At 44.9% G+C, this 27,772-nt stretch overlaps 1 protein-coding gene across 2 annotated transcripts; it reads left to right on the forward strand.

Moving 5' to 3' along the window:
• The first annotated feature begins 146 nt into the window (after window positions 1–146).
• On the forward strand, window positions 147–26,989 carry KIAA0319L (KIAA0319 like). Of its 2 annotated transcripts, none has more exons than XM_034069264.1 (21): window positions 147–414; window positions 1,459–1,625; window positions 5,890–6,587; window positions 10,814–11,105; window positions 11,853–11,954; window positions 12,812–12,909; window positions 14,055–14,142; window positions 14,760–14,852; window positions 15,346–15,478; window positions 16,193–16,421; window positions 17,424–17,547; window positions 18,075–18,207; window positions 18,955–19,103; window positions 19,403–19,554; window positions 19,736–19,874; window positions 20,055–20,214; window positions 21,901–22,043; window positions 22,874–22,996; window positions 23,486–23,576; window positions 23,907–23,998; window positions 25,352–26,989. In XM_034069264.1, exons 2-21 carry the CDS (start codon window positions 1,484–1,486, stop codon window positions 25,537–25,539), a joined length of 3,369 nt encoding a protein of 1,122 aa, XP_033925155.1. In that variant the 5' UTR covers window positions 147–414; window positions 1,459–1,483; the 3' UTR covers window positions 25,540–26,989. The 2 variants fall into 2 exon arrangements, with proteins under 2 accessions (XP_033925155.1, XP_033925156.1); XM_034069265.1 differs by lacking the exon at window positions 147–414 and adding an exon at window positions 1,116–1,135.
• Window positions 26,990–27,772: the final 783 nt, after the last annotated feature.

A 27,772-nucleotide genomic window follows, 5' to 3' on the forward strand; every position in this document is an offset into this window, starting at 1 on the left:
CCGCCGATGCCCCGCCCCGTTCTGCCTTCCAGCCAATCAAAGCGCGTCTTCCGCGCCGCCGCCCAACCGCTTGCCGCCTTGTTGGGCGGTCCCTGAAGCCCCCGCCCCCAAGAGGCCTGTGGGCAAACCCCCTGCGGCTGCGCGGCCTCTCGGCCCGTGGCTGAGGGAGCGCCGGGACAACCGGATCCGCGGCTCCGGCACCGACCGACGGCCCCGGCGGAGCCCGTCCCGGTTCCGGGAAGCGAAGGCTCAGCTTCCGGGTGAGGGGTGAGCGGGTGCCCGCTGCTGGCGCCATGGCCGCGGGGCAGGAGGCCGCGCTGCCCCCCGGCCCGCCGCGCCGGAGGCCCGGCCGGGTCCCGCCGCCCGCCTGAGGCAGCCGAGGAGCCGCTGGGCCCACCTCGCCATGCGCCCCTGGTACGTACTCGCTGCGGGGCTCCCTCCGGGCCCTGGGGCCTCCGCTCTCGGCGTGTCCCGAAGGGAGGCTCCGTTACCGACCCGCTGGCACAGCAGCCGCGGGTTTGCGTCTCCCATGGCGAAGTGTTCCTGCCGTGTTGTGTCCTTGCTGCAGCTCACGCTCGTTGCTGCCGGTCGGGGGTGAAATTCCCTTAGGGTTTAACAGACAGCAGCGTTTGAGTAGCGGGCTGGTGGGTCTGGCTGTCAGTGAGAGCATCCACAGTATTCCCTGTAACAGTATTCCCATTCATTCTTCAGGAATGGCAGGTTTAACTGCTTGTGCCTAAAGATGCTTCCCTACTCTTTAAAATTAGACACTATCGATTACTTGTGAAGTAATTTATGTTTTCATTTCACATCATCCAAAGCTAATTTACATTTCAGTACTATACGGGGCTATAAAAGAGCCTTTGGCATTAGAAAGGCTGGGAAGGATTATCAGTGTTTTTGTGATCTCTGCCCTGTGGAGCAAAGCCCGAGGCAAAGCACGTCTTTAGTGCTGTGTTTCTCAGTGTTGCTGTGTTCTTGTTTCTCTTTGTTTCTGGCTGGTACCAGCCAGCACCAATGAGCAGGCGATGACATCTCCAGCAGATGTGCTGGGTTCATCAGAGCCTGGGTTATGCTCGTGGTGCTCCTGGGTGCCTGTTCCCTGTGGTGTATTTGGAACTGGAATTTCTCCCAGGTATCTGAAACCCAGCAGGCTGGATAGTAGCTATATTGGATGTTTTGCCACTGAAAGTGGTGGGGTTTGGAGGAGGAAATCCCAAGGATGAGGGGAAGGGCTCTCATGGTAGCCTGCTGTGGCTCAACACTGGGAACTTTGCTACTCCAAATGTTGCTTCCATATCAGATGTTGGCAGTTACTGAGCAGCAGCTGAACTAAGTCACAGCAGATAAGATGTTCCTTTACCTCTGCAAGTGCTCCGTGCTCTTTAGAGCGTCGCCGTGATCTGTACAAGAACATACCAACTGCCAGTGGATGGTTTGTGTTTTGTGTGTTTCTAGAACCCCGCTGCTGCCCACAGAGGCCATGGAGAAGAGGTTGGAAGCCAAGTTCAACATTAGCGCCCGATTTCTGTCACGATACTGCCTGGGAAAAGCTGCAAGGGAGCTGAGAAGTCTGCAGCTGTTCTACCTGTGCGCTTGCCTGTGTGCCTTGTGCTCCTCAGCAGGTGAGTCTCCTGTTCTCTCTGGGATCCTGCCTCTAGTTTTTGTGATCTCGTCCCTCTCACTTGTTTAAAATACTCTGGACGTGAAATTATTACAGTTAGTAAATGAGCTATCAAAAGGGTGGGAAAGATGTGGGGTATGATGGGATTCCTTCTTCTAACCCTAAATTGCTCTGATAAGCACCTGTTACTTTGAGGTGGTCAGCAGCAGGGATCTCTCTGTCCCACAGCTACTGTTGCGGAAAATACCTGGAAAATGATTTCATCTGAGGATTACTCAGAGCAAGTTGGGAAGGCAGGAATGGTTTTTTAGTCCTCAAATGTTTAACACTCTCTCCAAATGCTGTGTGTCAATAGTCTGTATTTGCCTATGGGCAGTTGTGTTTGCTTTTTTATTTCCTGTTCAAACTTGAGTTACCAACCTCCTGCTCAAGTAAATAACTGAGGTAGTGCCTTGTATGGGGCTTTCATGTGATGGATTGTGTGGGGCTTTCCTGACCTGATTCTTAAGCAGGTAATTTAGAACCTGGGAAGATGTATTTGTATTCCTGGTCTAGCAAAGGGCACTCAGCACTGTGTGTTTGGATGGTGTGTCAGGTGGATTGTGGGTTTCCTTGTAAACTGGGCTTCCTGTGTGACATTTCCTGCATTTAGTAATATCTTAGAAGTATAGAACTGGGAATCCAGTGTCACTCTGGGAGTGTCTTCTGGAGAATGCTGCTCTATTTGAGGGCTGGTTTGCGTGGGAGAGCTAAAGCCATGAAATGTATGGAAAGAAATCTAATTATATGTGACATAATTATCCCAATGTGGGGACATTTTCCATTCCAGAGCTCTTGTTCTTTTGGTCTTGTTTGTGTCACTTCAGCAGCAGAGTTTGATAAGCTGAGGAGGAATTGTGGCTGTGGAGTTGTGTAAAAGGAACTTGTGTTGACATAATTGGTTACATGTGACGGATTTAAAAAGTCTATAGAGTCAAGTCTTTAATCATTAATCTGATATCAGGAGGGATTAAGTGCCTGAGCAAGCCCATGAACCTGAGCCTATTAATAGAAACTGTTCTTGTCTGTTCCATTTCCCTGCTGGGAGCTGCTTTGCTGGCACAGGAACTCCTGAGGTCCCAAGAAGAGCAGCAGTTTTTCTGCTGATATATTAGGGAATAAAAAACCCCAACAAAGCCAATGTTAAGAAGTGACTAAGCACACGTGCTGTGCAGGCATCCTGTGATGTGTGTTGTGCAAGGCTGGCTTGGCTGCTGGGGCTTAGGAGAGAACTCGTGTTCAGGGCTGTTTGTTCTGACACGTTTCTTGTGCTTTTCTCTGAAGCTGCCGGTATTGATGCTATCAGTGACCAGATTTACTGGCCTGACCCAGCCTCTGAATTCCTGTACCTGCCTGCTGTGTGTGGTTTCAGCACAAGGAACTGGAAGGAATAGACTAGACTGCTCTCAGTAAGGAGTTAGTAACTGCTGGTACTCAGAGCTGCCCTCTCTTTTTTGGTGCAGGTCCATGTCCACCTAGTGCAGGTGCTGCACCACATTCTGTGGGCATTAGCAGAGTCCTAGAAGTGAAATCTGGCCAAAAATAGAATTCAGATCTCTGCATCTTGGTTTAGCAGTGGGTTAAAAGAGAAGCAGAATGCTCTCAGCATGGTAGTGTTGTGTCATCTGGGCAAAGTCATGGCTCTGGCATGCTCAGGAGATGCTTATGAGGATTCAGGGTTTACATTTTAGATGAATTAATATAATATTTGTGTTATGTAGTGATTTTTCTCAAGGGGTAATTTTCTCTGGGAACACTTTTGGCCCATTCTGTTCATGCCCCAGTTCTAAGCCTGTTACTGGAAAGCTGCTGCTGAATTTCACTGGGTTCTCTATCAAGTTGATGATTTGAGCAGTATGTATGAGCCAGGGCTGACATCTCAGCACTGGGCAAGGAGGAGAAGGCATTTTAGGGATGTAGGAAGCAGGACATTATTCTTTTCATGGGATATGTTAGGGACAGTGCTTCACCTTTAATAGAAAGTTAATTTTTTTAGACTCAACTGAGCCTGAATGGAGAAGATCCTTTTGAAATTCCCAGCAATAGTGTTATTCTTTCATTAGTTACTTGTTTCTTTAAGCCTGGAGTGTGTGTGTGTGTGTACATACATACAACTTTTGTGTGCATGCGTTCCCCCAGCCCATATTCTGTCCTAATTTCAGACCCATCAGGTTAGTGCCAGGTGCTTGTCCCTGTGTCAGGGTGACTGTCAGTCCAAGCACTCTGGAGTGTAATGAGGCTGGTTGTTGCCCCGGGCAGGCAGGCTGCCTGTCTGCTTGCTCTCCAAGGAAGTGCTGTGTGTTGATGAAGAGTGACAAGGATGGTGATGACTTTAAAGGCCCTGATGTCAACTTTGCTCTCTGAGGAACATATGCAAAGTTTCATTTACACACTCAAGCAGCTGGCTGTTGCTTGAGTGAAGAGCTTCCCCATCTTCTGCAGTTGGGGGTTCAGACACCTGCAGGGAGCTCTGGTCCCCCATCAGTTGGTCACAGATCCTAAGTGCATTCTCTTGCAGTTGATACTAGCTTTCTGAAGCCTTGTCTTCAAACTGCCTTTACTGAGCTGGCTTCACAGTAAGCTATAAGTGTCACTTGTTTCCTGCCTTCTGATGTTTCAAAACCAAACTTTTCCTTGTGGTGTTGTTAGTTCCTTTTTTTTGGCTTGAAATTCTTGGTGTGGCAAGAGATTCCCTGCAAAAGGTAGGTAAATATGTCCTTTTTTCCTTCATTTCAAAAAAGTGGCTAATCCATTCTGGGTGAGAAAACCCATTGTGTGTTATCTTTAATGACCAGGAGTACAGAAGCTGTTACACTTGTTTTGGTGTTTGGGATAACTGAATTAACAACAAAAAAAAATTAACAACAACAGATCTTCTCCCCTTGCTTTCTTCAGTCATACAATGCTAACTGGGTCACAAAAGGTTATAAAAGTATTATAACTTTCCATGCCCCTGAGGTATGGTGCAGGATTAAGGACAAAGTCATAGCACTTTGATACCACTTTGATTCAGAGGATTGGAGTTCCTTGCCATTTTAGTAGTGTGAGGTTAAGTGTCCTTGTGGCTGACGTCCTGAAGTCAAATGGTTCAAGTAGTGCCAGGCAGTGGGGACCTTTCATGATGTCTTCTAAGAATCATAAAACACACCAGAGTGCCATCACTAAATTACTTCTGTTTGGTTTATGAGACATGGAGATCTGTGCAGTCTTTCTCCTGTGCCCCAACATATTTCATCCTTAATTTGTTTGTAACTTGGAAGTGACAGGAGAAGTGCAGTGAGATTTCTCAGAGAGAGAGATGGATCAGTAGTCTCTACATCCATGCCTCTTTATTTGTTTAGTTCCAAACATAGTGAATGTGGGTATAGTGCAACATGAAGTCTGTATTTAGAGTTACTGGGTAGTAATGTTACTGAACTTTTCTCTATATGCTGTCAAGAAATGGGGATCAGGGTATTATAACTGAAATTCAGACTATTTTAATGGAGAAAAAAAGATTCCCATATGTGTTATGTTCAAGAATTCTACTCTCAACAGACAGGGAGCTGGATCTGAGGCATCTGCATCCGCACTACTCAGAGTCCAGTGACATAGCTTGTAATCTTCCAGTGACCTGTTATCCCTTGGATGATGAACACAGCACAGAATAACAGCCTCATAGGTCATTAGTCTATTTTTAGGGAGTCCTTAATCTGCAGAGCTCTGAATTTTGGAAGCCTTTAATCCATTGATCCTTGCAAGCATTCTGAATGTTTTTCATTCTAAGGAAAGCGTAGAAAAAATATGTAAAGCAGTTGCTGCTTTAGTGCTGATCTGAGCTCTGAAGTGACTTGACACAAATTATGCCAAATGTCTTTAAAAGTCATCAATTTGTACCTCTTAACTTGCTGTATAGCTTCAGCCTCACTGCCCAGGCTGTGCCTCACAGTCCTCTCTGAAACAGGAACCTTTCTGTTCTCGCTTCTTTTGCTGGGGATGGCTTTACTGACCATTACTGTCAAAAAGGGAAGTGGTCCCTTTGGTAGGAGGTGCAGATTGTTGCTTAAAACTTAGTGTAAGTACCGAGGCCAGCTATAGGTTCTGAGAAGCCTTCATTTTGTTGCCCTGTCCTCTCTCTCCCACATTACTCCTGTGCCCTAAATTAATCTTGACAACAGTGATGAATGTCTACTGTCTGTTGCTTTAAAGGGTTGAGAATTGTCTTTGTCTTCCCTCCACTTTCCCAGATGCAAACTGGAACCGATCTAGATGTGAGCCAGGGAAGATCCTGTTTGGTGGCCGTTTGAGATGGTGGGAAGATCACCATTTACAGCTGCTGGAAGGGTTTCACACCGTGCACTCCTGTCAGGCTGCTTGCTGCCAGAGCCCCACCTGTGATGCCTTTTGGTTCTTGGAAAATATGTGCATCCAGGTGAACTGCACTGTCCCTGGCATGTGTCAGGCCAACAGGACTGGCTTCTCTGACTCTGTTTTGGTGTTTTTAAAGAAATCAAAAAGCACAGAGCACTTCTTAAACTTTCAAAGGGAAGGTGATGTGAAGACCTGGTTTGACAAGTGGTTGCACTGGGGCATCCCTGTCCAGAGGACAAAAAGACTGCGGAGGTCATTCCAGAAGCAGAGTGTGTCAGGTAACAGGGTAGAACTCCTGAAAAGGGATATAGCAGTGAGCCCCAGCAGGGAAGCTGCAGCCAGAGCATCAGGCAGCAAATCTAGAAGCAGCCGAAGTGAAGCAGAGCTCTTGAAGCATCAAGCACTGAGGCACTTAGTGGCAGACAGGTCTGTTCCTGAAGGCCATCCAAATGAAAAGAAAGACTTACCGAAAAATGGACAGAATCCAAGAGAGCAGAAACCCAAAAGCCTGTTCCCTCCTAAAAGCAATAATGTGAACAGATCAAGTGATGTGGATGGTGCTGGCTTGGCACAGGTAAGTGACTGCTGGGGCTGAAATGGGGCTGCTTTGGAGAGCTGTCACCCTTCTGCTCAATGTGCTTTATGTAGACTTTGATTTAAAAGTCCTTAAGTGATAAGATACCTTTCTGGATTGCTTTTTTTAGCCTCTTGTCAACAAGGCAAGGCCAAGGGTTGGGGTTTTTGTTTGCTTTATTGGGTGGTAGGGTGTTTTCTTTCCCCCTCTTCCTAGCCAGGATAAACTATCTTTGGAAAGGTGAGAGGAGATGGAGGTGATGGTAGTGCTAATGCTGATCTCTTGTATAAGCACACGGTGTATTTGCCAGGTAGAAGGAAAAGGGAGACATGATGTCAGTGGGAAGTGCCTGGGAGCTGCAAACTGTTATCTGTAAAAGTACCTTTTTAGACCCACAAAACTAAAATAAGCTGGTTTTCTTTGAGTGCTGAATAGAAGCAATTAAATATGGTATTTTATGGATTCCTGCATGGAGTTTCCAGTGTAGTTTCACATCAGCTGCTTGCTTGGCTTGGCATCTTAATGCAATGTTTTTTCTTCTGTTTTTGAAGACTGCTTCAGGTTCTCAAGTCCACAAAAGCTTACATTGGCATTGCTTGAATGAAACCACTTTAGTCTATTCCAAACATGTACAGTGTTAAATTAGTAAATCTAGATGGTAAAGAGAAATTGGCACGTTTGCAATGTTAAATGATGTTTGTAGAAAGAATTCTGCTTTGTGAAACTATTCCTTAAATAGCTTTTGCCATGTTTCTAGGATTTGGCACCGTTGAAGCCCGAAGCCTTTTTCTGTGCAGTTACATTCTTGTTGTGGAAACTTAACTGAGTTTGTTTCTCTCCCCTGCATTCAAATCTTGGTTCCAGGTAGGGCTGTGACTGGTCTGAGCCACCACCCTATGGAGCAGGATGTGGAGAGCAGCCAAGGGACACTGCTGAGAGCGCCAGGGCAGCCCGGGTGGCATGTGAAATCATGCACTAAAGCTTCACAAATGTTTGCTTTTCTAGAACCCCACAGGTTTTAGGGCTGACTCAAGATCTTTTTCTTCTCCTTACTGGTTCTTGCTGTGAAGGAAGTCCGTATCTCTTGACAAAATGCAGGTTCATCCAAATAAAAATGTCTGAGTAAAATACATTGGCTGTGATGGAATTCCTGGCAGTCAGGCTTTTGAGGTTTAGGATGGAGGTTTTGTGGAGGAGAAAGAATTAAAAAATCCACCTTAACAGGAGTATTGAGCAAAAGCTGGTTCTCTCCAGCCCTGGGCTAATTCCTTGCTTATTGAACCATCCAACTTTCACTTGCAAAATTATACAGCAAGCTATGCAGCTGTCCTTGCATTTGTGATCTGTGAGCAGTTTAATTCAGGCCAAGGAGATAACATTCAAGGCTGTGTACTTGGGATGTGGCCAGCCTCTGCAGGAGGTCAGTGCTAAAGCAGGGAGTTTTCCAAGTTGGGTTGCTTATGGACCAAAATAAGTCAAGTTACACACATGCTGAAATCGGTACAGCTTCACCTGGGCTAGATTTGGTCTTACTGTACCCATGCTATGGAACCAGAAGTAGGTGAAGGATGAACCAGAGCGCACCCTGATGATCAGCCCTTAACTAAGGAAGAGAATTTGCACTTTTCCATTCAAGTGACTGACATTTTCCAGGCACATTTTCCTGCCTTGTTGTAGAAATACTTGTCAATTTTAAAATACAGCATTTAATAGCCAAGCAGGAGAAGTATTTAAGTGCAGCAGTGCTGAGGTGAAGGGCTGCTGCAGCACTGCAGCAGCTCTGCAGGCAGACTGGAAAAGGCTGCAGCCTTTAAAGTGGAGTTGCTGCAGCAGAGCCAGAGAGCTCATTCCTGCACTCAGCTCTGGCTACTGCTGGCCCTAGCAAGCCCAGCATTTGATTCTTGCTGCCATGCTTCCTGCTAGTGTTGGGTGCTTTTACAGTATGAGGGAGGAGAAAAGGTCTCTTTTCACAGCCAGCACTAACTCTGACACATTTTGTGACGTTAACCACAGGGATCTTTACAAACAGGTTATCTAGGACACAATCTAAGCTGAAAAGAGCCTATTTTGTAAATTCAGACCAGGTGCAGCAAAGTAAGGCCCATCTAAATTAAAAACATGAAAGAAAATTCTACAGATATTCTTCTTTCAATTAATAGGTTCAGTGTGGATTCTGATGCATGTAGCTGTTCGAGTTCTACCTTACACATGTAGGAGCCTCAGATACCAGGTCACTTGTCCCAGGCCAAAGGCAGTGAGCAGCTGGAATCAAAAGTGTCTGATATGTTCACTATGTTCACTCAGGCCAGTATGTTACTTCTCTCTACTTTCTAAGCTAATGAGGTAGGACAGCTGGCAAACTTCTAGTCTCTTCCTCGTTCATCCCCAAGAGAAGAACTCAGGGTTATGGAGTAAAGATAAGAAATGTCTCAGCTTGCAAGCATTAGAGGCGTTTTTGACTGTTACTTTGCCCCAGGCAAAGCTTATCTAATTCCAGCTCTTCTCAGACATTTGGCTGTCAATTCATCCCAAAGACTTCTGGAAGGAAGAGGATCTCTCTTAACTGTAAAGTGGGTTATTTTAGGCATTAAAAAAGTAAGTCAAGGAAGTATCCAGCTCACTGAAAATATTACCAAAGCGGAGCCTTGGCTGCTGTACCCAGCAGGTAGATGCTGGTCTGAGCTAAGCAAAAAGTGGTCTCCCATAGTGGTATGAAGTCAAGGAGACCTTCTCCTCCCATGCAGAGTCTGTACTGAGCTCCTGCTCTCTTTTCATGCCAGCATTCCTAACCTGAGTAAAAGGGAGACAGTATCCTGAGCTGACCAGAGTTATGAATGAGTGCAAGATGATACTGCTTGGGACAGCCACAGTCCTGGGCCTGCCAATGGGGAGCAGCACGGAGCAGTATGCCAGACTTTGCCTGCATCTTTGTTTCAAAGAATCCATAGTTCTGTTAAAGATAAATCCATCAGCAAGTAAGAAAATAGGGAAAAACAGCTCGTGTCTGTTACACTAGCAAATAGCATTTGATTCTTTGATCCATAAAGCTGAGATATTAATTAAACCTACTGATGGATTGAGATGTGTTATATTTGGTGACTGAAGGAAAGTTAGCTGAGAGATGGGAGAGAAAACAATTTGCCCAACTGCAAAAAGAACTTCTTGCAGAGAAGCCTGGCTGTTTAATACATGCAACATGGCTTGAGTTTTTCAACTGGCATTTAGTGTTTGCTGGAGCCCAGCCCATTTTGCCCACTATGGTCTAAAGCATTTTCCAGTGCCTGTTTCCTGGCCTGAATGCCCAACAGCATGGTGTAAAAGCTTGAGAATATTTCGTCCAATATGAGCTTTTGATCAGCTCCTCTAGGGGTGGGTAATTCAGCTCCAAAACACTTCCCGAGTCCAAGATGGTAAATGGCTCCATTTGAAATATTTAGCAGATGTTCTCAAAATAGAGTTAGCTCAACAAAATCTGCTGCACACATGTTCTTCATGGTGGAAAGCAAATTGTCAAGAGTATTGCCTGGCAGGCTAACAACTAGAATGGGGCTGGGTATTGTAAAAGGAATTTTCTGATGAAAGGAAGGAAATTGTTTCTGACACTTAGATTGTTTTCAATAAAGTGCCTCATCCTGTGTGGATGTGAGCAAGCTTTCTGCCCTCCAGCCCAGCTCCCTGCCCCAGCAGCATCTCCTGTGGCATGCACGCAGGGAGCTGCTTGGGGCAGCTCACCTTGCTTTGAAGAGTCATTCTGAAATGGATTTCCTCTTGCTGCAGTGATTTGATTATTACATAGAAATGCCAATGCAATCCTCCTGCTCCCTGCTTGCCAACTGCACGGCTTTAGAATACATGGACAAAATAGCCCAAATGGTCCCTGTTTCATGCTTCTGTCTTACCCCACCTCTTTTAGCTCCACTCACTGCAGTTATGAGCCTGGATCTTTTGTTGTGTTTCCCACATGAGCAGCCGTGGTACTTAAGGTGCTGTAGTTAAATCTGTGGACTTAACTAGTGTTCAGCTGAGCTAGAAATGGCCTATCCGCTGTGGAGAAAGAACATGGAGAAGCAATGCAGAGAAAAGAGGAAGCAATAAAATATCCTGCTTCTGGGAAAAACAAACCAGGGACTTTTCAGCCTGTAACTGGAGGAGGTGAAGTGAGCTTAAACACAATAAAACTGGCATTCAGTGTTCAAGTCAAACTAAGACAGCTTTTTCCTTTACAGATCCACCCAGGAACATCTGCACCAGAACCATCAGTGTTGGCTACGTTCTCCAGTCCTGTAGCACAGGGCTTGACAGCCACAGGGAAGACTGAGAAGCCTGGGCAGCCAGATGATTCTTTGGTCCATCCTCACTCCTCAGATGTGTTGCCCACCGTCAACCCTGTGCCAGTGAAAAGCACAGCAAAGATGCAGACAGCTACTTCTGTGCCAAGTGGAGTTCCCACAAATGGCAGTGTTCCTACAACCCAGGCCACCACTGCTGTGTCACCAAGTACTACTGCCACCACTCCAGGTGAGAACACGAGCACCCAAAATGCAGTCAACTTTCTGGTTACCTTAATGCTACAAACAAGAAGAAAAATGCCACTGGCTATAGTTTTCAAGTCTTCATCCTGTAGTCTTTAACAACAAGCTACCTATCAATTCATTTGAAATGAAATGAAAAGACAGGCATTGAAAAGAAAGTACAAATAAAAGGACCAGGATTGAATGTTGAGGTTCCATACTCAATGAGATAGTTATGCAGTTTAAAAAAAATCTCAGCCCCCAAGCAGTCTTTCAAAACAGAAATACCATGGATTCTTCATCTATTTATGAGGGTCTGGAGCTGCAGGTTGGGAAATAGCAGTGTTTATCTTGCTGTGTCATGGGGCTGCAGCTGGGTTCACCACCAAAAACCTGTCAGGTAAAACCTTTTCCATCCTGCTGGGCCTGGGTGAATAGATTCCCCTGTCCAGGGCCTGAGGTCATGTTTCAGCTCTTTAGAAAGGGAGCAGGAGTTGCAGAGAGCCTGTAAAGAGAGAGAGGTGACTGAGCCATTTTGGACTTGTCTTAAAACCATAAAACCCTATTAGTGCTTTTGCATTAACAATGACAGCGAAACTTGAAACGGGAACTATATTGAGTGATAGGATGTTTACAAAATACAGCCATTTGTAGCTGGTTTTTATTCCACAGACTTTGAAACAAAGGTGGTTTTGATGTACCTATTTAATTATTTTCCCTGCTTCTCTTTCAATTCTATCTTTCTCCCTCTCAGTTATGAAGGAGCTGGTGGTTTCTGCTGGAGATAGTGTTGAAGTGACCCTGCCAAAAAATGAAGTTCAGCTGAATGCATTTGTGCTCCCTGAGCAACCACCTGGTAAGGCTTCCCTGGGAATTCTGCTAAGGGCTTGTGATGGTGAAATGGGAAATGGGCATTATATAGGCATTAAATAAGGATGGTCTTGAAAATGTCTTTTGTCAGGGAACACTTGCCTGTGGAAGTTTTTCATCCTTATGCTGCCTCTTGCAGAAAATAGCCAGGCATAAAAAACATTGAAAGTGCTACAAAGTCATTAGATTTGGGAGATGGCATGTTCTCAGAGTGCTAGTGAGGAAGCAGTGGATCTTCAGCATCTATTCATATTTGCTGATGGGTGACAAGCTGTCTTAGCAAGCGATCTCTCATTTGGTGATTTGAAATCTGATTTGGGAGGGTTGGCACACTGAGGAACACATTTCTCTGTGCATCACACTCCTCATTTCATCATGCAGATTGTTCACAGGTATTTGTAAAATTCTTATCTATAACTGTCCACAGTGACAGTGGGAGGCTGCAGAGGAAAGGTGAGCATGCTATGTATTGTACAGCAACAGGGATAGATGCATTCTTGCTCAAAAACTGACATTACATTGTGTCTGCAGGACTTGAGGGTATGATATGACTTTCCTCATTATCCTGGAGCTGTGATTGTTCCAAAGCTCTTTTATGCCTTAAAGGCTGAAAGATGGGTTTTGGCTCCAGAGTACATGTGTTTAGAAGCACAGATTGTCTCTTTTCCTGGGTGTATTCCCAAAAAGCTGCAGCCCAAGCTCCAAGCTGTCTTATTTCTCCATAGTGTGGCAGAATGTGCCTTGTAAATGTTTAATACCTTTGCTTTTTTTTTTTTTTTACCATGGCAGAAACACAGTCTTTTAAAAACAAATGTCTGGATCTTTTTTATTATATTTTTTAAGGAACCACTTATTCCTATGAGTGGGAATTGATCACTCATCCAAAAGACTACAGTGGAGAAATGGAAGGGAAACACTCCCAGACCCTCAAGCTGTCTAAGGTAAAGCTTTTGCTGCTTCGTATCCTGTTGTGTTAAATGCTAAGTGGAGAAGATGGGAATCGTGGCAGCCAGGAAAGACTTGTGTGTGATTTCAAGATGAATAGGAAATTGCTTGATGGGCAGGCAGCCAACATTTGACTGCAAGCCCTCTTCTAAGTCTCTTACGAAAACGAGATTGATCTGGCATGAGGGAAGGAAGAAATTGATTTTACAATCTAAAAGCTGCCTACAGCATTGTGTCAAGCCATACAAATGGCACAATTGAGCATTAACAAAGGGTTGTGAATATTTCTGCTTCTGAAGCAGTGTGGTGGTCTGTTCAGGTCTGAAGCCTTGAAGTCCCACTGAAAAAGGGACTTGCTGACTCCATTAACAAGAGCTGTGAAGTTTCTCGTAGCATGTCCCTGGCTGCTGCTTTTAGACAAGCCCTAACATTGAAAGGATTCTTAACAGGGAAATGGCTTTAAATATTGTGTGAATATACAGTTTTGTATTTGTGAGACATTCCTTTGAGCATCTTGGATTCTGCTGCACTCAGAAAACATCTCCAGGCTTTAGTCACAATATCATGCATATGAAAGTCTTTCAAAAGGAGCATGTCTGTCTCTGTCAGAGTTTCAGCTTTTTGGAGATCACAGTCATTGTCCAGCACATAGTCCTCCTTCACCCTCTCATTTTGGTTCAACAGTTAATGATGAAGCAGTTATTGTCTGATCCATGTCACCTAGAAGGAAGAGAAGAAATACTTCCCTGTGTAAAAACACCCAAGAAGAGATTTTCTTCTCTTCCATTCAGCCTTTCTTATCTCAAATGCAGTCCACTCATACAGATTCCTGTGACCAGACAACCTGAACTAATCTTATCTCCCTTCTGCTGGCCTCTTGTTGCTAGAAAATAAAGCTTGACTGACAAGCCTGTGGCACCTGTGGTAGAAAGAAATATTAGCCTGGTTTCTGCATAGCCCATTGTAAATTAAATGACATGTAAAACCCTTTTGGCCTGGAAACCATCCTTTGCTCTGTGTGCGTATTTTGAAGTATAATTGCCCATGTTTTATGCTGCTAATGCACTAAAACACAGTAACTTGATCTTCTAATAGCTCCTGACCATCCTGAAGGTAAATAATCTTTTGTGCTTCCTTCCAGCTTACTGTTGGTCTGTATGAATTCAAAGTTGTTGTCGATGGGGAGAATGCACGTGGAGAGGGTTACGTGAATGTAACGGTGAATCCAAGTGAGTCACTGGCGTTGTATCTTTTAACTTCATCTGTCTCTGACAAACCAGTACCTGCATCATGGTGTTCGGCTTATTTGACTGGACTGTGGTTTAATGTAGTGAAAATTCATTGTGTTGTAAACTTGAGATATATATATGTGCATTAAGGCATTTCCTGAGGTGTGAAACTATTGTCTGTCCTTGAATGCTTGACCCAGTATGGTAGAACTGATGCAAAGCAGCCATTTTCAGAGTACTAGTGTGGTGATAGTTCACCTCTTTGTTTTCATAAATCCCTGTTGTTCGCACTGTTTCCCCAACTTGGTGTCTAACTCGCTGAAAGCATGAATCACTGTCACTGGCTGTGCAGTTCTCTGCAGTCAGTCTGATCTTGGCTGTCTTGGAGCTGTGGGCCACAACAATTCCACACTTTGGACTCCTCTCCAGGGCTCGCTGACTGCAGGACTGAGAGCATAGCTAGGGCTGGAGAGGTGAAAGAGGATGTGTAGTACATATTCTGTTTGCTACTCCTGCACACAAAGGCTGAGTAGTTTTACTTGTAGAGTTCCTTGGCCAGGGCTTTTTATCATGATCTGCCTGTAGATGTCATTGTAACAGCTCAGATATCATTGCAGAGCCTCGGGTGAATCGGCCTCCTGTTGCCATCGTGTCCCCACAGTTCCAGGAGATTTTACTGCCAACCATTTCGACTGTTATTGATGGCAGCCGTGAGTACCTCTAGTTTTAAATGTAGCAGTCTAACAAGCCTGGCTTCTGTGTGTTGGATTCTGGGCTGCCCCTTTGAAAGCAGTCTAAGAGGAACTGTGACACTGTCAAACACACATTAGTGAAAAGAATCAGCCTCTCCTGCCAGGAGAGGGGAGTTCCTTTAAATGATTTTAAGTTGTTTTACTGCCAGTTAGCTTCATTTTGTAAGTGCTTTGGTTTGGGTTTTTCCTTTTCCCCCAGCACACGTAGAAACCTGGAATTAAGGGTGTTTGAGTATACCTGTCAAACAGGTTGGAGGAGAGCACACAGTGTAGGTATCTGTGCATCAGATCCCTGAAGTGTTAGTCTGGTTTCATAAACAGAATTGGGCTTGCACCAAAAATGCCTTTGCCCACTAAACCCAGTACTGAATTTGGGGACTGAACATCTGGGGTTTGTGAAGCAGCATTTCCCAACTCCTTGCATGTGCATTTTCTTCCATAATTGAAACAGAAAGCACTGATGATGATAAAATTGTCAGCTATCACTGGGAAGAACTGAAGGGTCCTCTGCGAGAGGAGAAGGTTTCTAGTGATACTGCCATATTGACACTGACCAACCTGGTACCTGGGAATTACACATTCAGGTAGGTTATTCCCTGGAAAAATTGATCAATTCTCATCCCTTGTGAGTAAAACCTACAAGATTCCTGAAAAAAAAAATCAATGTGGAGAGAACTCTGTTTTGTGATGTCCTCTCTCTGCTTCTGCACTTTCAGGTAGTTTATAGCTTTTCACTTCAGAAGAGATAAGCTATCCAGCTACTTTTTATTCTCTTGTTGTAGCACTGGTTTAAGATGATGGCAGAAGGGAATGAATGGTCTGCCAGCACTACAAAATGTCTCTTGAAATATCAAATCTAAACTGCTTGGGTAGAGGCTTAGGAAGAAATGCAGGCTTTAAATCCAGTGTTTAAATGCAGTGTGTTTGTCCCAGATAAGTGAATGAGGCCTAATTGTTTTGTTCACATACCTGAGTAATAGAGAGTAGCTGATTTTACTTTCCTGTTTGTTCTATGTTTTCCCTTTGGTCTGTAGTTTGGTGTGATGTCCATGCCCTGCATCAGCAGATCCATTTAAATTAAAATAATCCTGAGTACCTATAACTGAATGCTTATCTCCTCTTAAGCAGTTGATATATGAACTAATCAGATTGATTTTCACATCTAGACTTAGTAAAAAGCAGTTCTGTTTTGTGGTACTACCTGCATTTGATTTCAGTTCCCTCCAGACAGTGTTTTGTATTCAGCTCTGATGATCATGCCTCTTCACTGCTCTTGTTTTTTGCGTTCCCCACTTCAGTCTAACAGTCGTGGACTCGGATGGTGCCAGCAACTCCACCACTGCAAACTTGACTGTTAACAAAGCAGTGGATTATCCTCCAGTGGCGAATGCAGGCCCAAACCAAGTGATTACCCTGCCCCAGAACTCCATCACCCTCTATGGGAATCAGAGCACCGATGATCACAGCATTGTCAGCTATGAGTGGCTGCTAAGCCCTAACAGCAAAGGGAAGGTGATGGAGATGCAGGTCAGTGCAGGTCTCCAGGACTCAATTTGGGTTACTGATTAACTGGCTTTTTCTCTATAATCAAATAGTTTCTAATTGACTGTTAGCAAATATCTTTTATAATCCTACAGAGCAAGCATCTGATGATTAAATATATACTTAAAATTGAATCAACATGAAGCTGGTATTGGCTTAGTGGTTCAGTTATGTATCAGTCTAGCCGCGTGTTTTCACTGGCATCCTGTTTCTTTTCTTGAGCAATGCCATACAACAGGTCTCAGCATAACTTGATCATACCCAAGTATTTCACTTGAGCCTGTGTGGCTGCTAGGGAAATGTGTTCTTTCTCTGTTCATTTGCTGACTTCTCAGAACATCAGAGGTAGCTGAATCAGTGATGGTATAGCAGGGATTCTTAAGCAGGTGTGGAAGCCAGACTGTGTGACCTTTTAAGTACCTGCTGGTCAGGATGGCATTTAGACACACAAGATGACCCATTGTACCAGGCGAAGCATTTCCTAAGCTGGGCAGGTGCAATGGACTGGATCTTTTGAGCTGTGCCTTGGAGTCTAAACTTTGCTGATACTGGCCAGACACTCCTCAGTCCTGAACAGCATAAGATGGAACTTATTTCCATGTCATCATTTTTCTTTTAAAGATTATTACTATTGTCAAATAATAATAATAAGAAAATCCATGAATCAGCTTCACAATGTGTATAATTTGCCCAGGACTCACTCACCACAGGATTTGCTTGAGTTGCTAACTACTGAGTCTCACACGTTGTGAGCACCTGTATGGCATTACTCTTGTTACGTTCCACAACAGTGTCCGTGTTGCTGTGTAGAAATTTAGCTGTAAGTGCCTTGTATGCTCAAGTGGCACAGACTTCTGGCCCCATAGCAGGAGTTAGTAATAAGCCCCTAGAATCTGCTGATAATAGTTATTTTGGGAGCATAGTCTTCTTTCTCTGTTTTCATCTGCATAAGGATTCTTTTTAATACATTAATATGTTTTCTCAAAGGGGGTGAGAACACCAGTGCTGCAGCTCTCTGCAATGCAAGAAGGGGATTATACTTACCAGCTAATAGTGACTGATTCTGCTGGGCACCAGTCCACAGCAGAGGTCACTGTGATAGTCCAGCCAGGTAAGCTGCCATTAGCTGCTTGTGCCACTTCCATTCCAGAGGTTGAAGGTGAGCATCAATCTGTCAACATACTCTAGAGTTTATGATAGCTTTGGGCTGCCTTCAGAAAAGCTGCTCTAATTTAGGACCATTCTGGGCTGGTATATTGCTGATATTCATATTTGTTGATTTATTGCCTTTCTAGGCTGTTCTCTTATTTTACACAATGTAGTCTAACTGATGTTATCCCCGTGTAATGGCAGGACTGTATTTCCAAGCAGCTGTTTCTGCCCACAGTGCTAGGTCTCAGGACAGGAGCAGGAAAGGTGTAGTCTTTAGAGAATGAGAGCAAAAATCAGAACTCCTACATCTTATTTTCATCTTATTGCAGATGTGTGACTGAAACACTGATCTGACTGCTTTTAACATCACTTTCTCTTGAATGCAGGGTTGAGATAGTGGGCAAGAAATATAGTAGGAATCATGGAAAAAAATCTTACTGCTGGGGTTTGTGGTGTGTGTATGAAAAATACTGCATCATTTTTCAGAGAACAATAAGCCCCCAAAGGCAGATGCTGGTCCAGATAAAGAATTAACCCTTCCTGTGGACAGCACCACTCTAGATGGCAGCAAGAGCTCGGATGACCAGAAGATTGTCTCCTTTCTTTGGGAAAAAACCCGGTGTGTATCATCTTCCAACTTGTTCTTATGCATGTTGCTGGGGCTTTAATTTAAAACAGGACTCCTCCTACTTGTGTTAAATCCTGGTCCCACTGGCCCTGACAAGCTTTACTAGTGACTAGAATGACGTTTATGTTATCTTTAACTAGAGAGAGATGGAGTTGTGTTTGAACACTAGAGGTAGCTTTGCCTTCATCTCTAGGCCTGACGAAGCGTGGTTGTGGTTTGTAAAGGAGACTCGTGTAATCCAACAGCAGGGCCTTCTAAGTTGATGCTTCTGCAGAATGTTTGAATGGGGCAGTGGTGTTCTCATTGTCACGCTTCCTTTCAGACTCTAAAGACACTGAAGTGCTTTAGGGAATTCAGGAAAAAGTCTGTGAGCAACTTGCAGTAGCTTTTTCTGTTTGCTAAAGCAAAGTGTGTGTGAAGCTCTTAGAAATTAACTATTTCTGCTGAAAGTACCACTTTTTAAACCCTGCTTGAATGCTGGTATCAGTGCTCCCCTGGTTTAAAAATAACCAAAACACAAAACCACCAGAAATTGTGCCTTTGTTCTGAATGCTGCACTTCCTCTTTTGGATATCTTGCTGTAACTGGAGGAAATAATTTTGCTTTTTGTCCTGGACACTGTATTTCCAGGCAACTGTTTGCATCCCCATAAACTCTACTTGTGCTTAAGCCTCCTGTTTGGTGTGAGCTCTTGTGGTCTGTGCAAAGCTTAAACTGATCTTCTTGTACTTTGGTTAGGGGCCCGGATGGTGTCAAGCTGGAGAATGCCAACAGCAGCATTGCTACTGTAACAGGCCTTCAGGTTGGGACATATGAGTTTACTCTGACAGTTAAAGATGAGCGGAACTTGCAGAGCCAAAGCTCCGTCAACGTCATTGTCAAAGAAGGTATGTCCAGCCATGAGCAGAGCTGCCCGAGACACAGGTTACCTCTGAGCAGTTCAGAGGCACAGTAAGAGTAGGGAATGGGTGCAACATAATGTGGAGAGCATGGAAATGGCCTTCTCTAAGTCAGGGGTTTACCCTTTTCTGGAGGGACAGGACCTTCAGCTGAATCCAGCTGTTTGTAATTTCCCTTCTCCCAAGGTTAGCCAGGATTGCTGGGGTAGAGTGGAGATCTAATGCAGTAGTTTTTGATTAGATGTTACCAGATTCTTTCTCCAACTGCTTCCTTTTTGTTTGCTTAGAAATAAACAAGCCACCGGTTGCAAAGATTGCTGGTAATGTTGTCATCACCCTGCCCACCAGTACAGCCGAGTTAGATGGATCAAAGTCCTCGGACGATAAGGGAATTGTCAGCTACTTGTGGACGCGGGATGAGGGGAGCCCTGCAGCTGGGGTGAGGTTCCTTTTTTAAATGGAAGTCTGGTGCATCACAACCTCAGTGAAAGGAGCACTGACAGCTCCTGAGGAACTATAAAGCTCATTGTTGTACATGTTACCTTGTAGTGATATCCCCAAGCATGATGAGATATCATGCTTAGTTTGTTTCCTGCTACTTACTTTGCTCTGCCTTTCAGGAAGTCTTAAATAATTCAGACCATCACCCTGTCCTCCTCCTGTCCAATCTGGTAGAAGGGACCTACACATTCCACCTCAGAGTAACAGATGCCAAAGGAGAGAGTGATGTGGAAAGGACCACAGTGGAAGTCAAACCTGGTGAGTCTGGGTTTTGTGCTATAGCACAGTTGCCTACATTGAACTACCAAGCCCTCTGTTTGTGATTCCGTAATCTTGTGTTCAAAGCAGAAACATTCTGGTAAGATACTAGAAACCTGACTTGGCCCCAGACTGTTAAATAGAAGTTCTAAGGATCTGTATTATCTATATTCACACTAGATCCTAGGAAAAACAACCTTGTGGAGATAATTCTGGATGTTAATGTCAGCCAGCTGACCGAGAGGCAGAAGGGGATGTTCATCCGACAGATAGGTGTTCTGCTGGGGGTCCTCGACTCGGACATCACTGTGCAAAAGATCCAGCCATACACTGAGCAAAGGTAGGGTTCATCTGGAACTGTACCTGGAGGGGGATTGCTTGAGAGTTTAGTAAACCAAGGGCTGTTTTCTCTCGTAAAATAGACTGGACAAGTGGAATGTGTGGAGATGTTGCTTAACATGGGATATGCCTGCTTGCTCGGGTCAGAGAAGGTGTGTTGCCAGGCAGGTCTCTGGTATCTTTCCCCTCTGGAGATGATGCATTGTCCTTAAAAACTGTTTGCTGTTGCTGATGCCTTTGCCCCCCAAATCTGTACTTTAAGAATTACATTAAGAACTAATCTTACCTGGTTTTGAAAATTGTGAGGACTATCTGAAGGATGTTTCTGCCTCTGCCCAAAGGGCTGGTTAGGGTAATGCACTGTTCTGCAGAAAACTTCAACTGCTGGTACTACAGCATTGTCACAACAGCAGCTGGACATATCTCCATACTAACAGTGGTCCATTGCTACTTGTAGGGGTGTTTGAGGGTGCCTGAACATGCATGTGGGTGGCATGGCAACAACTTATCCAGGGCAGAGTGCTAATCTGTTGAAATAAGTGCAACACTGCACTTAATTTTTACTAAAGTTGAGTAGCTTTAAGGTAGATAAAGCACTGAAGAAGATTTAAGGGACATGCTTGAAGTCATGCAGCAAGTCAGCAATAAATCTGCAGTTGTACTTTACACTTTCTTGAGTTCTGTAACGTATCGATTCCTTCATGTCCACATTGCCTGCTGTAGCAGTAAAATCAGAATTCATTATCCGTGCAAACCTTAAAGAGCTCAGAAGAGAAGAGCCAGCACTTTCTCTTGTAATATTACCTTTCTATTTCTGCCATGACCAGGCCAGTTGCCACTGTTCTTCACTGAGTAAGGCAAGTAAGGAATCCTTGCAATCAACGCTTCATCTGTTTCTGTGTTTATTAAGTAAATAAAAGAGTGGGAAGTGTTACAAAAGCACAGATTATTTTCTGACAGATGGCTTGAAGATCCCATTTTTGCCTCAACTATCAAAGTAGCTTGTACTGTTTAAAAAAGATCTTTTTCCCCCAGCTGCTGTTCACATACTCTGAGGGCTTTGCTAACATGCTGTTGACTCATAGGCTCACTGGTAATAGTAAATGTGAAGCATCCTTCAGTGAAGGCAAGCAAGCCTAGGGGAGCAAGTTCTTCTGTCATAAAGTTAATGCAATAAAAGATGCAGAATACAGTATCCTCTACACCTGTGGGGTTTTTTTTCTGGCTAGAATGCTTTGTGCATTTAAACTAAGCTTTGCAAAAGACTGTAAACCTTCACTGTCTTCTCAGATGCTGGAGCTCTGTGCTGAGCAGTTAAATGAGCTTCCAAGTTCCATGTGTAGTAAAGTCTTAAGGATCCCACAGCAAGGGAGGGAGTTTATGAAAATGGGATGACCTTAAAATTTGGAGATTTGCATGCTTAGCATGAACTCGCAAAGATGTGCTTGACAAGCAGACTCCAGAACAGTCCAGCCCTACCCTTGAGAATATGGATGGCTCAGATGTCCTGAAGGGTCTTACCCTGTATGACCAGCTCTACCATCATTGCTCTCAAGATGGAGCCAGAAGTCTAATCCTCACATAAATCTGGGATGCTGAATAAGTCCCTCTAATGACAGACTGGGGAGCATGACTCTCTACCTGATGTTTGGAGAAGCAGCAGGTAATCATTTTTGTCTGATTCCAGCACGAAGATGGTGTTTTTTGTGCAGAACCAGCCTCCCCATCAGATATTCAAAGGACGAGAGGTAGCCTGGACACTGAAAAACGAACTAAGGAAACAACAGTCAGACTTCCTCATCTTCAGAGCACTAGAAATTAACACAGTCAGTAAGTAAGAGTCTGTTAGACTACACATTAATCAGTTATTTACCCATTGGCTCTGTCTAGTCACTATTTATGTAAATGGTTACTTGTGTTGCTAGGAAGATAAAAATTCACAAAATCAAAAGCAGATTGATCCTTATGAAACTAAAACACTGTGTTAATGGAATAGAGCCAACAAAATGAGTGTCATACTGAAAACAATAGAACTGCAGATCTTGGTAGCTGTGAACGTACTCATTTCCTCTGCAGCACATACATCAGTCTGAAGGAAATGTTTCCTTTCCATCATTTTGTTACAGCTTTGCATTAGCACTGTTTTTCTTTTATGAGGATTATCCTGTGAGGATCATTTGCTGATCAGTTAGATATTTTCAACTAGAATTATGTAAAGTAATTATTTTCATGACTTCCTGATCTTATGGGTTTGTGGCCTTCAAAAGCCTCTCTTTTGTTCTGTTTGGTCCTTTTAAAGGGTCCATTTGTTTCTCGTTTCACAGGCTGGGTTTGAATTTGGAAATCAAAACCTTATTTAAAAACATTTTCATTACAAATTCCATAACTTTCATATCAAATTAATGATTTATTAGGCAAAGTTTTCTTAGCATATTATGTGTGTTACGTTGATAGTGAAGTGGGACTTTTTAGTTCAGGATGAGCCTACTTGCTTATGTTTGTACTTGTTACTGCTTGTGATTATGGCTAAGCTATGAATCTAGTCTATGAGTGACTAGATTGAAATAGAGCCTATGGGAATTGTCCTTATTGAACTGTAATGTCCTGGTTTTGCCTCACGTGTGAGTCTTTTAGTTCACCTTGCTGGTTTTGGTTCCTAGCGTGTCAGCTGAACTGCTCTGAGCATGGTCGCTGTGATTCCTTCACCAAGCGTTGCATCTGTGACCCTTTCTGGATGGAGAACTTCATCAGGGTGCAGATGGGAGATGGTGAAAGCAACTGTGGTATGTGCAGCCTCCCTGGGGTTGTTCATCTGTGGCAAGCAAGCAGTGTTTGAAAGCCAGGGTGGGCAGAGTAGCAGGCACCTTTCTCACAGTATCTCTGACATGATTGTTACCGAGTCCCTGCCCCAGTCTCACAACTCAAGCTTCTAGGCAGGGAACAGGGAAGGGACTCTCTTCAGACCCTCTCAGTGAACACTCACTAAGATCTGAGTCCATTCTTAATGTATAAATCACCCCTTGTTTCTGTCGTGCCCTTACAGAGGCTTTCCTGCCATGAGAAAGCAATTAATTAACACACATTGCCCTTGTGCAATGAGTCTGGCTTCCATGGATGAGTTAGTGGTGCTGTCAGTGATGGGTGGTAGCCTCTACTTCTGCAAAGGGTCAGGCCTTCCTTTTCTCTCCCCGCAAGAATAGTCATCTAAAGTGCACACCATCAAATGTATGAAGTGCCAAACTGTCTTTATCTCTGGGGTGTTCTGCTTTCAGAGTGGAGTGTCCTCTATGTGATCATTGCATCTTTCGTCATTGTGGTTGCCTTTGGAATCTTATCCTGGATGGTGATCTGCTGTTGCAAAAGGTAGGACTGAGGCCATAACTCCCCACTGTGTCAGTGCTTTAGGAGCTGCATTAGGTGAAAGTTTCAAACCCAACAGGTCATCTTCTTAGCCTTGGGACTCTGGTTTTTGTCACTTAGTGTTTCAAGTGAAATGTTGAAGTCCTAGAACTCTGGCTTCAGTTAAGAAGCAAGATTTGGATTAACCTAAAAATGTGCAACTAAGGAAATGTTGGCAATGTTTTATTTTCTGACGTGAAGGTAATCTGAAATAAGGTTTTAAGATCAGAGTTGGTTTTTATTCAGCCTTTCTTAGAAATGGACTGCCTCTTAATTCCTTTTCTTCCCCTTTAGACGAAAAGGAAAAGCCAAGAGAAAAAGCAAATACAAGATTTTGGATGCAACGGATCAAGAAAGCCTGGAGTTAAAACCAAATCCCAAAGCAGGTAAAACATGAGAGGGAAGAGCTCAGCGTTTCCAGAATGCTGACTAAGAGCACTCTTCCTCAGTGGACGTAAAATCACAGAGTGAAACAAACATGATGCTAGGCACTGACACATGAGTCTCAGAAGATCTAAGGAAAAAAGTTATCCCTTTGGTTTAGGAATTGGAGCCAAAACTGTCCTGGTCCTAATGTCTCTGTATCACAGAAGTAGTAAGTGGATGTATTTAAGCTGTGCAGACCAGCCTGACCCAGGCAGCCCAAACCTGGGTCTTGGCTATAACTTCTCTTGCTCTAAAGTTTTCCACTGGGTTCTGGTAGTTTGAAATGTGTGTTTCTAATAAGAGCATGCACCCTGGTTTTGTTTAGAGGAGGGGTTAACTGTGCATGGAAATAGTCCCTGATCCTTGTTGGCTAGTGAAAAATAACTGCTCCTCCTAGTATTATCCCATTTAATGGTGTTCCAGCAAAGTGAACAGAACCTAAGAGCAGCATTGGAGGGCATTGCAGTGACAGAACTGATCAGACAATTCCTCTGAGAACAGGGCTGTCCCAGCTGCATAAATACACATACCCTTGAAGAAAACCTGGGTGTTTTCCTCCCTCAGCCCCCAACTCTGCTTTCATCTGAGCATCTGTCACCTTGCCCACAAGAGCCACACTGTTAAATGAAGGCTTTATTGTTCTGCAGGCTGGAGCAAATGTGCCTCAACCGTGTGCTCTCTGGTAACTGAGCTCATCTTGCTGCTTCTGAGGCTGGCAGCTGACTAAAGTCTTTTTTCTTGCTAGGTATGTCCAGGGAGCATTCTGCAAACAGAGGAAATGTTGCATTTCTCCATTAAGGAAAAGCTCAATTTAAATATTTCCTCTGCTAACAGTAAATATCTCTCTCCTGTCCTTGTGCTTTAATCTAAATTCATCCTGCTAATTTATCTCTCTTCATTTTGGGGCAAGAGAAGCAGAGATGAGAGTAGGGAGGGTAGTAAGAACACCGTGATCTTCTCTCACACACCTGCATATTCTCTTTACTACAGCCTTTAGCACTCAGAGAGCTTTCTAGGCAATGCCCCAAGCAAGGTCAGGGAGACAAGCTCCCACATGTATTCACAGCCCCTTCTGGTAATGTCATTTGCTTTCCTACCTGTTTGTTGTGCTTTGCAGTATCTTGGAGTGTCGTGATCCCTGTCATGCCAAAGTATCTGGAACAGGGTCACTTTGGCTTCAGCCACACAGGAAAGTGTGATTAGGCTGCTCCTTTGACAGGATAGGAAAAGAGTCTTAAAGAGGGCATGGAGTAAGGTGAGGCTGTTGACCAGTATTAGAAGTATTTCTGACCTGGAATCTCTCTCCTTCAAAGGTGGCAGACAGAAATCCCAGGTGCTCAACACTAGCCTGATGCACTCGGAGTCTGAACTGGACAGCGATGAAGCCATCTTCACATGGCCTGACCATGAGAAAGGGAAACTGCTGCGGAGCCAGAACGGCTCCTTGCGCAATGGACAAGTGATGCTCAAACCCAAGAACCAGAGGGAGGAAATCCTATAGGTCCCCTCAGGTGGCCTTTTGCTGGAGCTCAGTGGGAAAGGCCACTCCCGTCCCTATCCTCCAAGGGCCTTTGGAGGCCACTTTGACTAGGACAACGCTGCTAACTCGTTTCACAGAAAACACCTTTGGTTTTGTGGGTTTCTTTTCAGTTAAATCTGGTTGTACTTGAATTTGAACTTCAAGGGAGCTCAAAGGGAGAAGGCAACTGGGAGCCCCAGGTGAGGCATCAGGAAAGGACAGAGCTGGTATCTGGAGAGCAGCAGGACAGAACCACTTGGAGCAACTGTGAATGTGCAGGACCTTCCCAGCCCACCTCAGACTGCAGCGGAGGAAACACCCATGGACTTCCAGAGAAGGAAGGTCAAGGCTGTGCTTTGAGCTGTGCTCTGAGCTCCTTTCATGCTCCAGTAGCTTTCCAGGGGCTACTTGTGCTGTCAAACAGCTTTCTTCTCTTTTACTCCCACCTTCCCTAACGGTTTAAGCACTATTTTAATATAGACTTGTCCTTTCACATGCACTTGGCTGCTTTTGGAGTGTAGAGGAGGGGGAATGTAAACACTATGGTCACACTCCTCGGCTTGCAGGTAGGAGAGGGGTTTGTAGCTGTTCTGAATTCCTCACTGGGGTGTTGATGACATGGTGCCTGTTCAGGTGTGAAAAACTGACCTGTCTGTGGTAACCGGCTGGGCTAGGAACCCCCCTCCTGTAGCAAGCTCTCCTCCTGGGTACCAGAGCTGGGTACCCACCTTTGGTACCTATGTTTAATGTCTGGCTTAATTCCAAAGCTGTGAGATGTTGTTCAGTGGCCCCGGCAGCTTCTGTTGGTGACCAAGCCGTCCGTGAGTCTGGACATTAACCATATCTCAGTTCTGACATGCTCTATACCAGGGGGTTGGGTTTGGGGGGGGTGTTGTTAAGATTTGCACAACCCAGGCTAACAGAGGTTGGTCTCTTCAGTTCCCAGCAGCTGGCTGCTCCCTCTGGCTGGCAGGAGCAGCCTCATGTTACAGTTGAAGAGCCCCTTGTGCTCCTGCCAACATGTTGGTGTCCTTTAGTTGGTGGGAAAGGGAGCTCAGTGCCCGAGGGCATCCCATGGTGAGTGCCAGCACCAAGGGGCCATGTCCCTGCTGCCTGGGCTCTGGGAGGCAGGTGTGTGACCATCCTGGCTCCTTTATCTCACTGTGCTGCTGTTGTGGGTTGCAGAAACCAGCCTCTTGCTGGCATGAAGGATGCCACTACTCCTCTGTGGATGGGTGGGCAGTTTATTGCCTTTTCTTTGTGTTTAATTTAAGAACTGGAAACTTGTTTCATTGGCTTTTTTTGAGCTATTGAAAGCCAAAAGGCTGTAAGTTCCTCAGTTGTATTTATATTGCTGCACTACTGACTTGTGTTGAGCTAGATGAAGATTAAACACTCTTGAATGAGAGGGAATGTTCCCTCATTGAATGTAGCCATGGCTGCTGCTGTTTGTTTGCCTGGGCACTCGCCTGCCTTCCTCAGGCACCAGCACTGGAGCCTGCAGCTCTCCTGAGGACTGAGGCTCTGGAATTGTCTCTCTCTTGCATGCATCACAGCCGGGGCCACCCTCAACTTTGTCTGTCACAGGCAGCTGCTGCTCCAAGCCAGGCTTCCCCTTCCCAGGCAGCTCCTGCACTGCTTTCCCAATGGCTCCTTCCCTCTGGGACCACGCAGGGGATGGCAGAGGCCAGGATGCTCCCCATGGAAAGAGGCACAGCCCAGTGCTGGCTCTGTACAGTGGCTGCTCAGCTCTTGGGTGATGCCACCCTCTGATGGGTGTCCCTTCATTTGGGTGTTGGGTGAACAAGCTACAGCAAAATGAGGGTGTGGAAGCTGCAGGGATTGTGCCTGGGAGCAGTTTGTGCTGCTGGAGCTGTTGGGCTCTCACTGATTCCGGTCCTTGGGGCTTGTGCTTTTGAGCATCTTGCTCCTTCCCATCCTGGGGAAGTCCCTGTGCAGATCAGGGCTGTGTGCGTTGGTGACTGCTGCAGGGAGCAGTCCCCTCACAGAGTGCAGGGTGTGCTTCCCAGCTTCCTGTTACCACCACCAGCTTTGTTCAGCTGAGGTTGTTTTCTTCCTCTGTGTGTTTCACTGTGGGGAACGGTGGTTGGGTTGGGGTTTAGCTGGCAGCACTGCATGGGAAGGCTGGGGCTTGGGGGGAGCTGTGGCATTCCCTCTGCTCCGAGCGGCTCGGTTAGGAGTCAGTGAGGATGAC

The sequence above is a fragment of the Melopsittacus undulatus genome, chromosome 14 (assembly GCF_012275295.1).
Source record: "Melopsittacus undulatus isolate bMelUnd1 chromosome 14, bMelUnd1.mat.Z, whole genome shotgun sequence".
In the NCBI taxonomy this organism is placed as follows: Eukaryota; Metazoa; Chordata; class Aves; order Psittaciformes; family Psittaculidae; genus Melopsittacus; species Melopsittacus undulatus.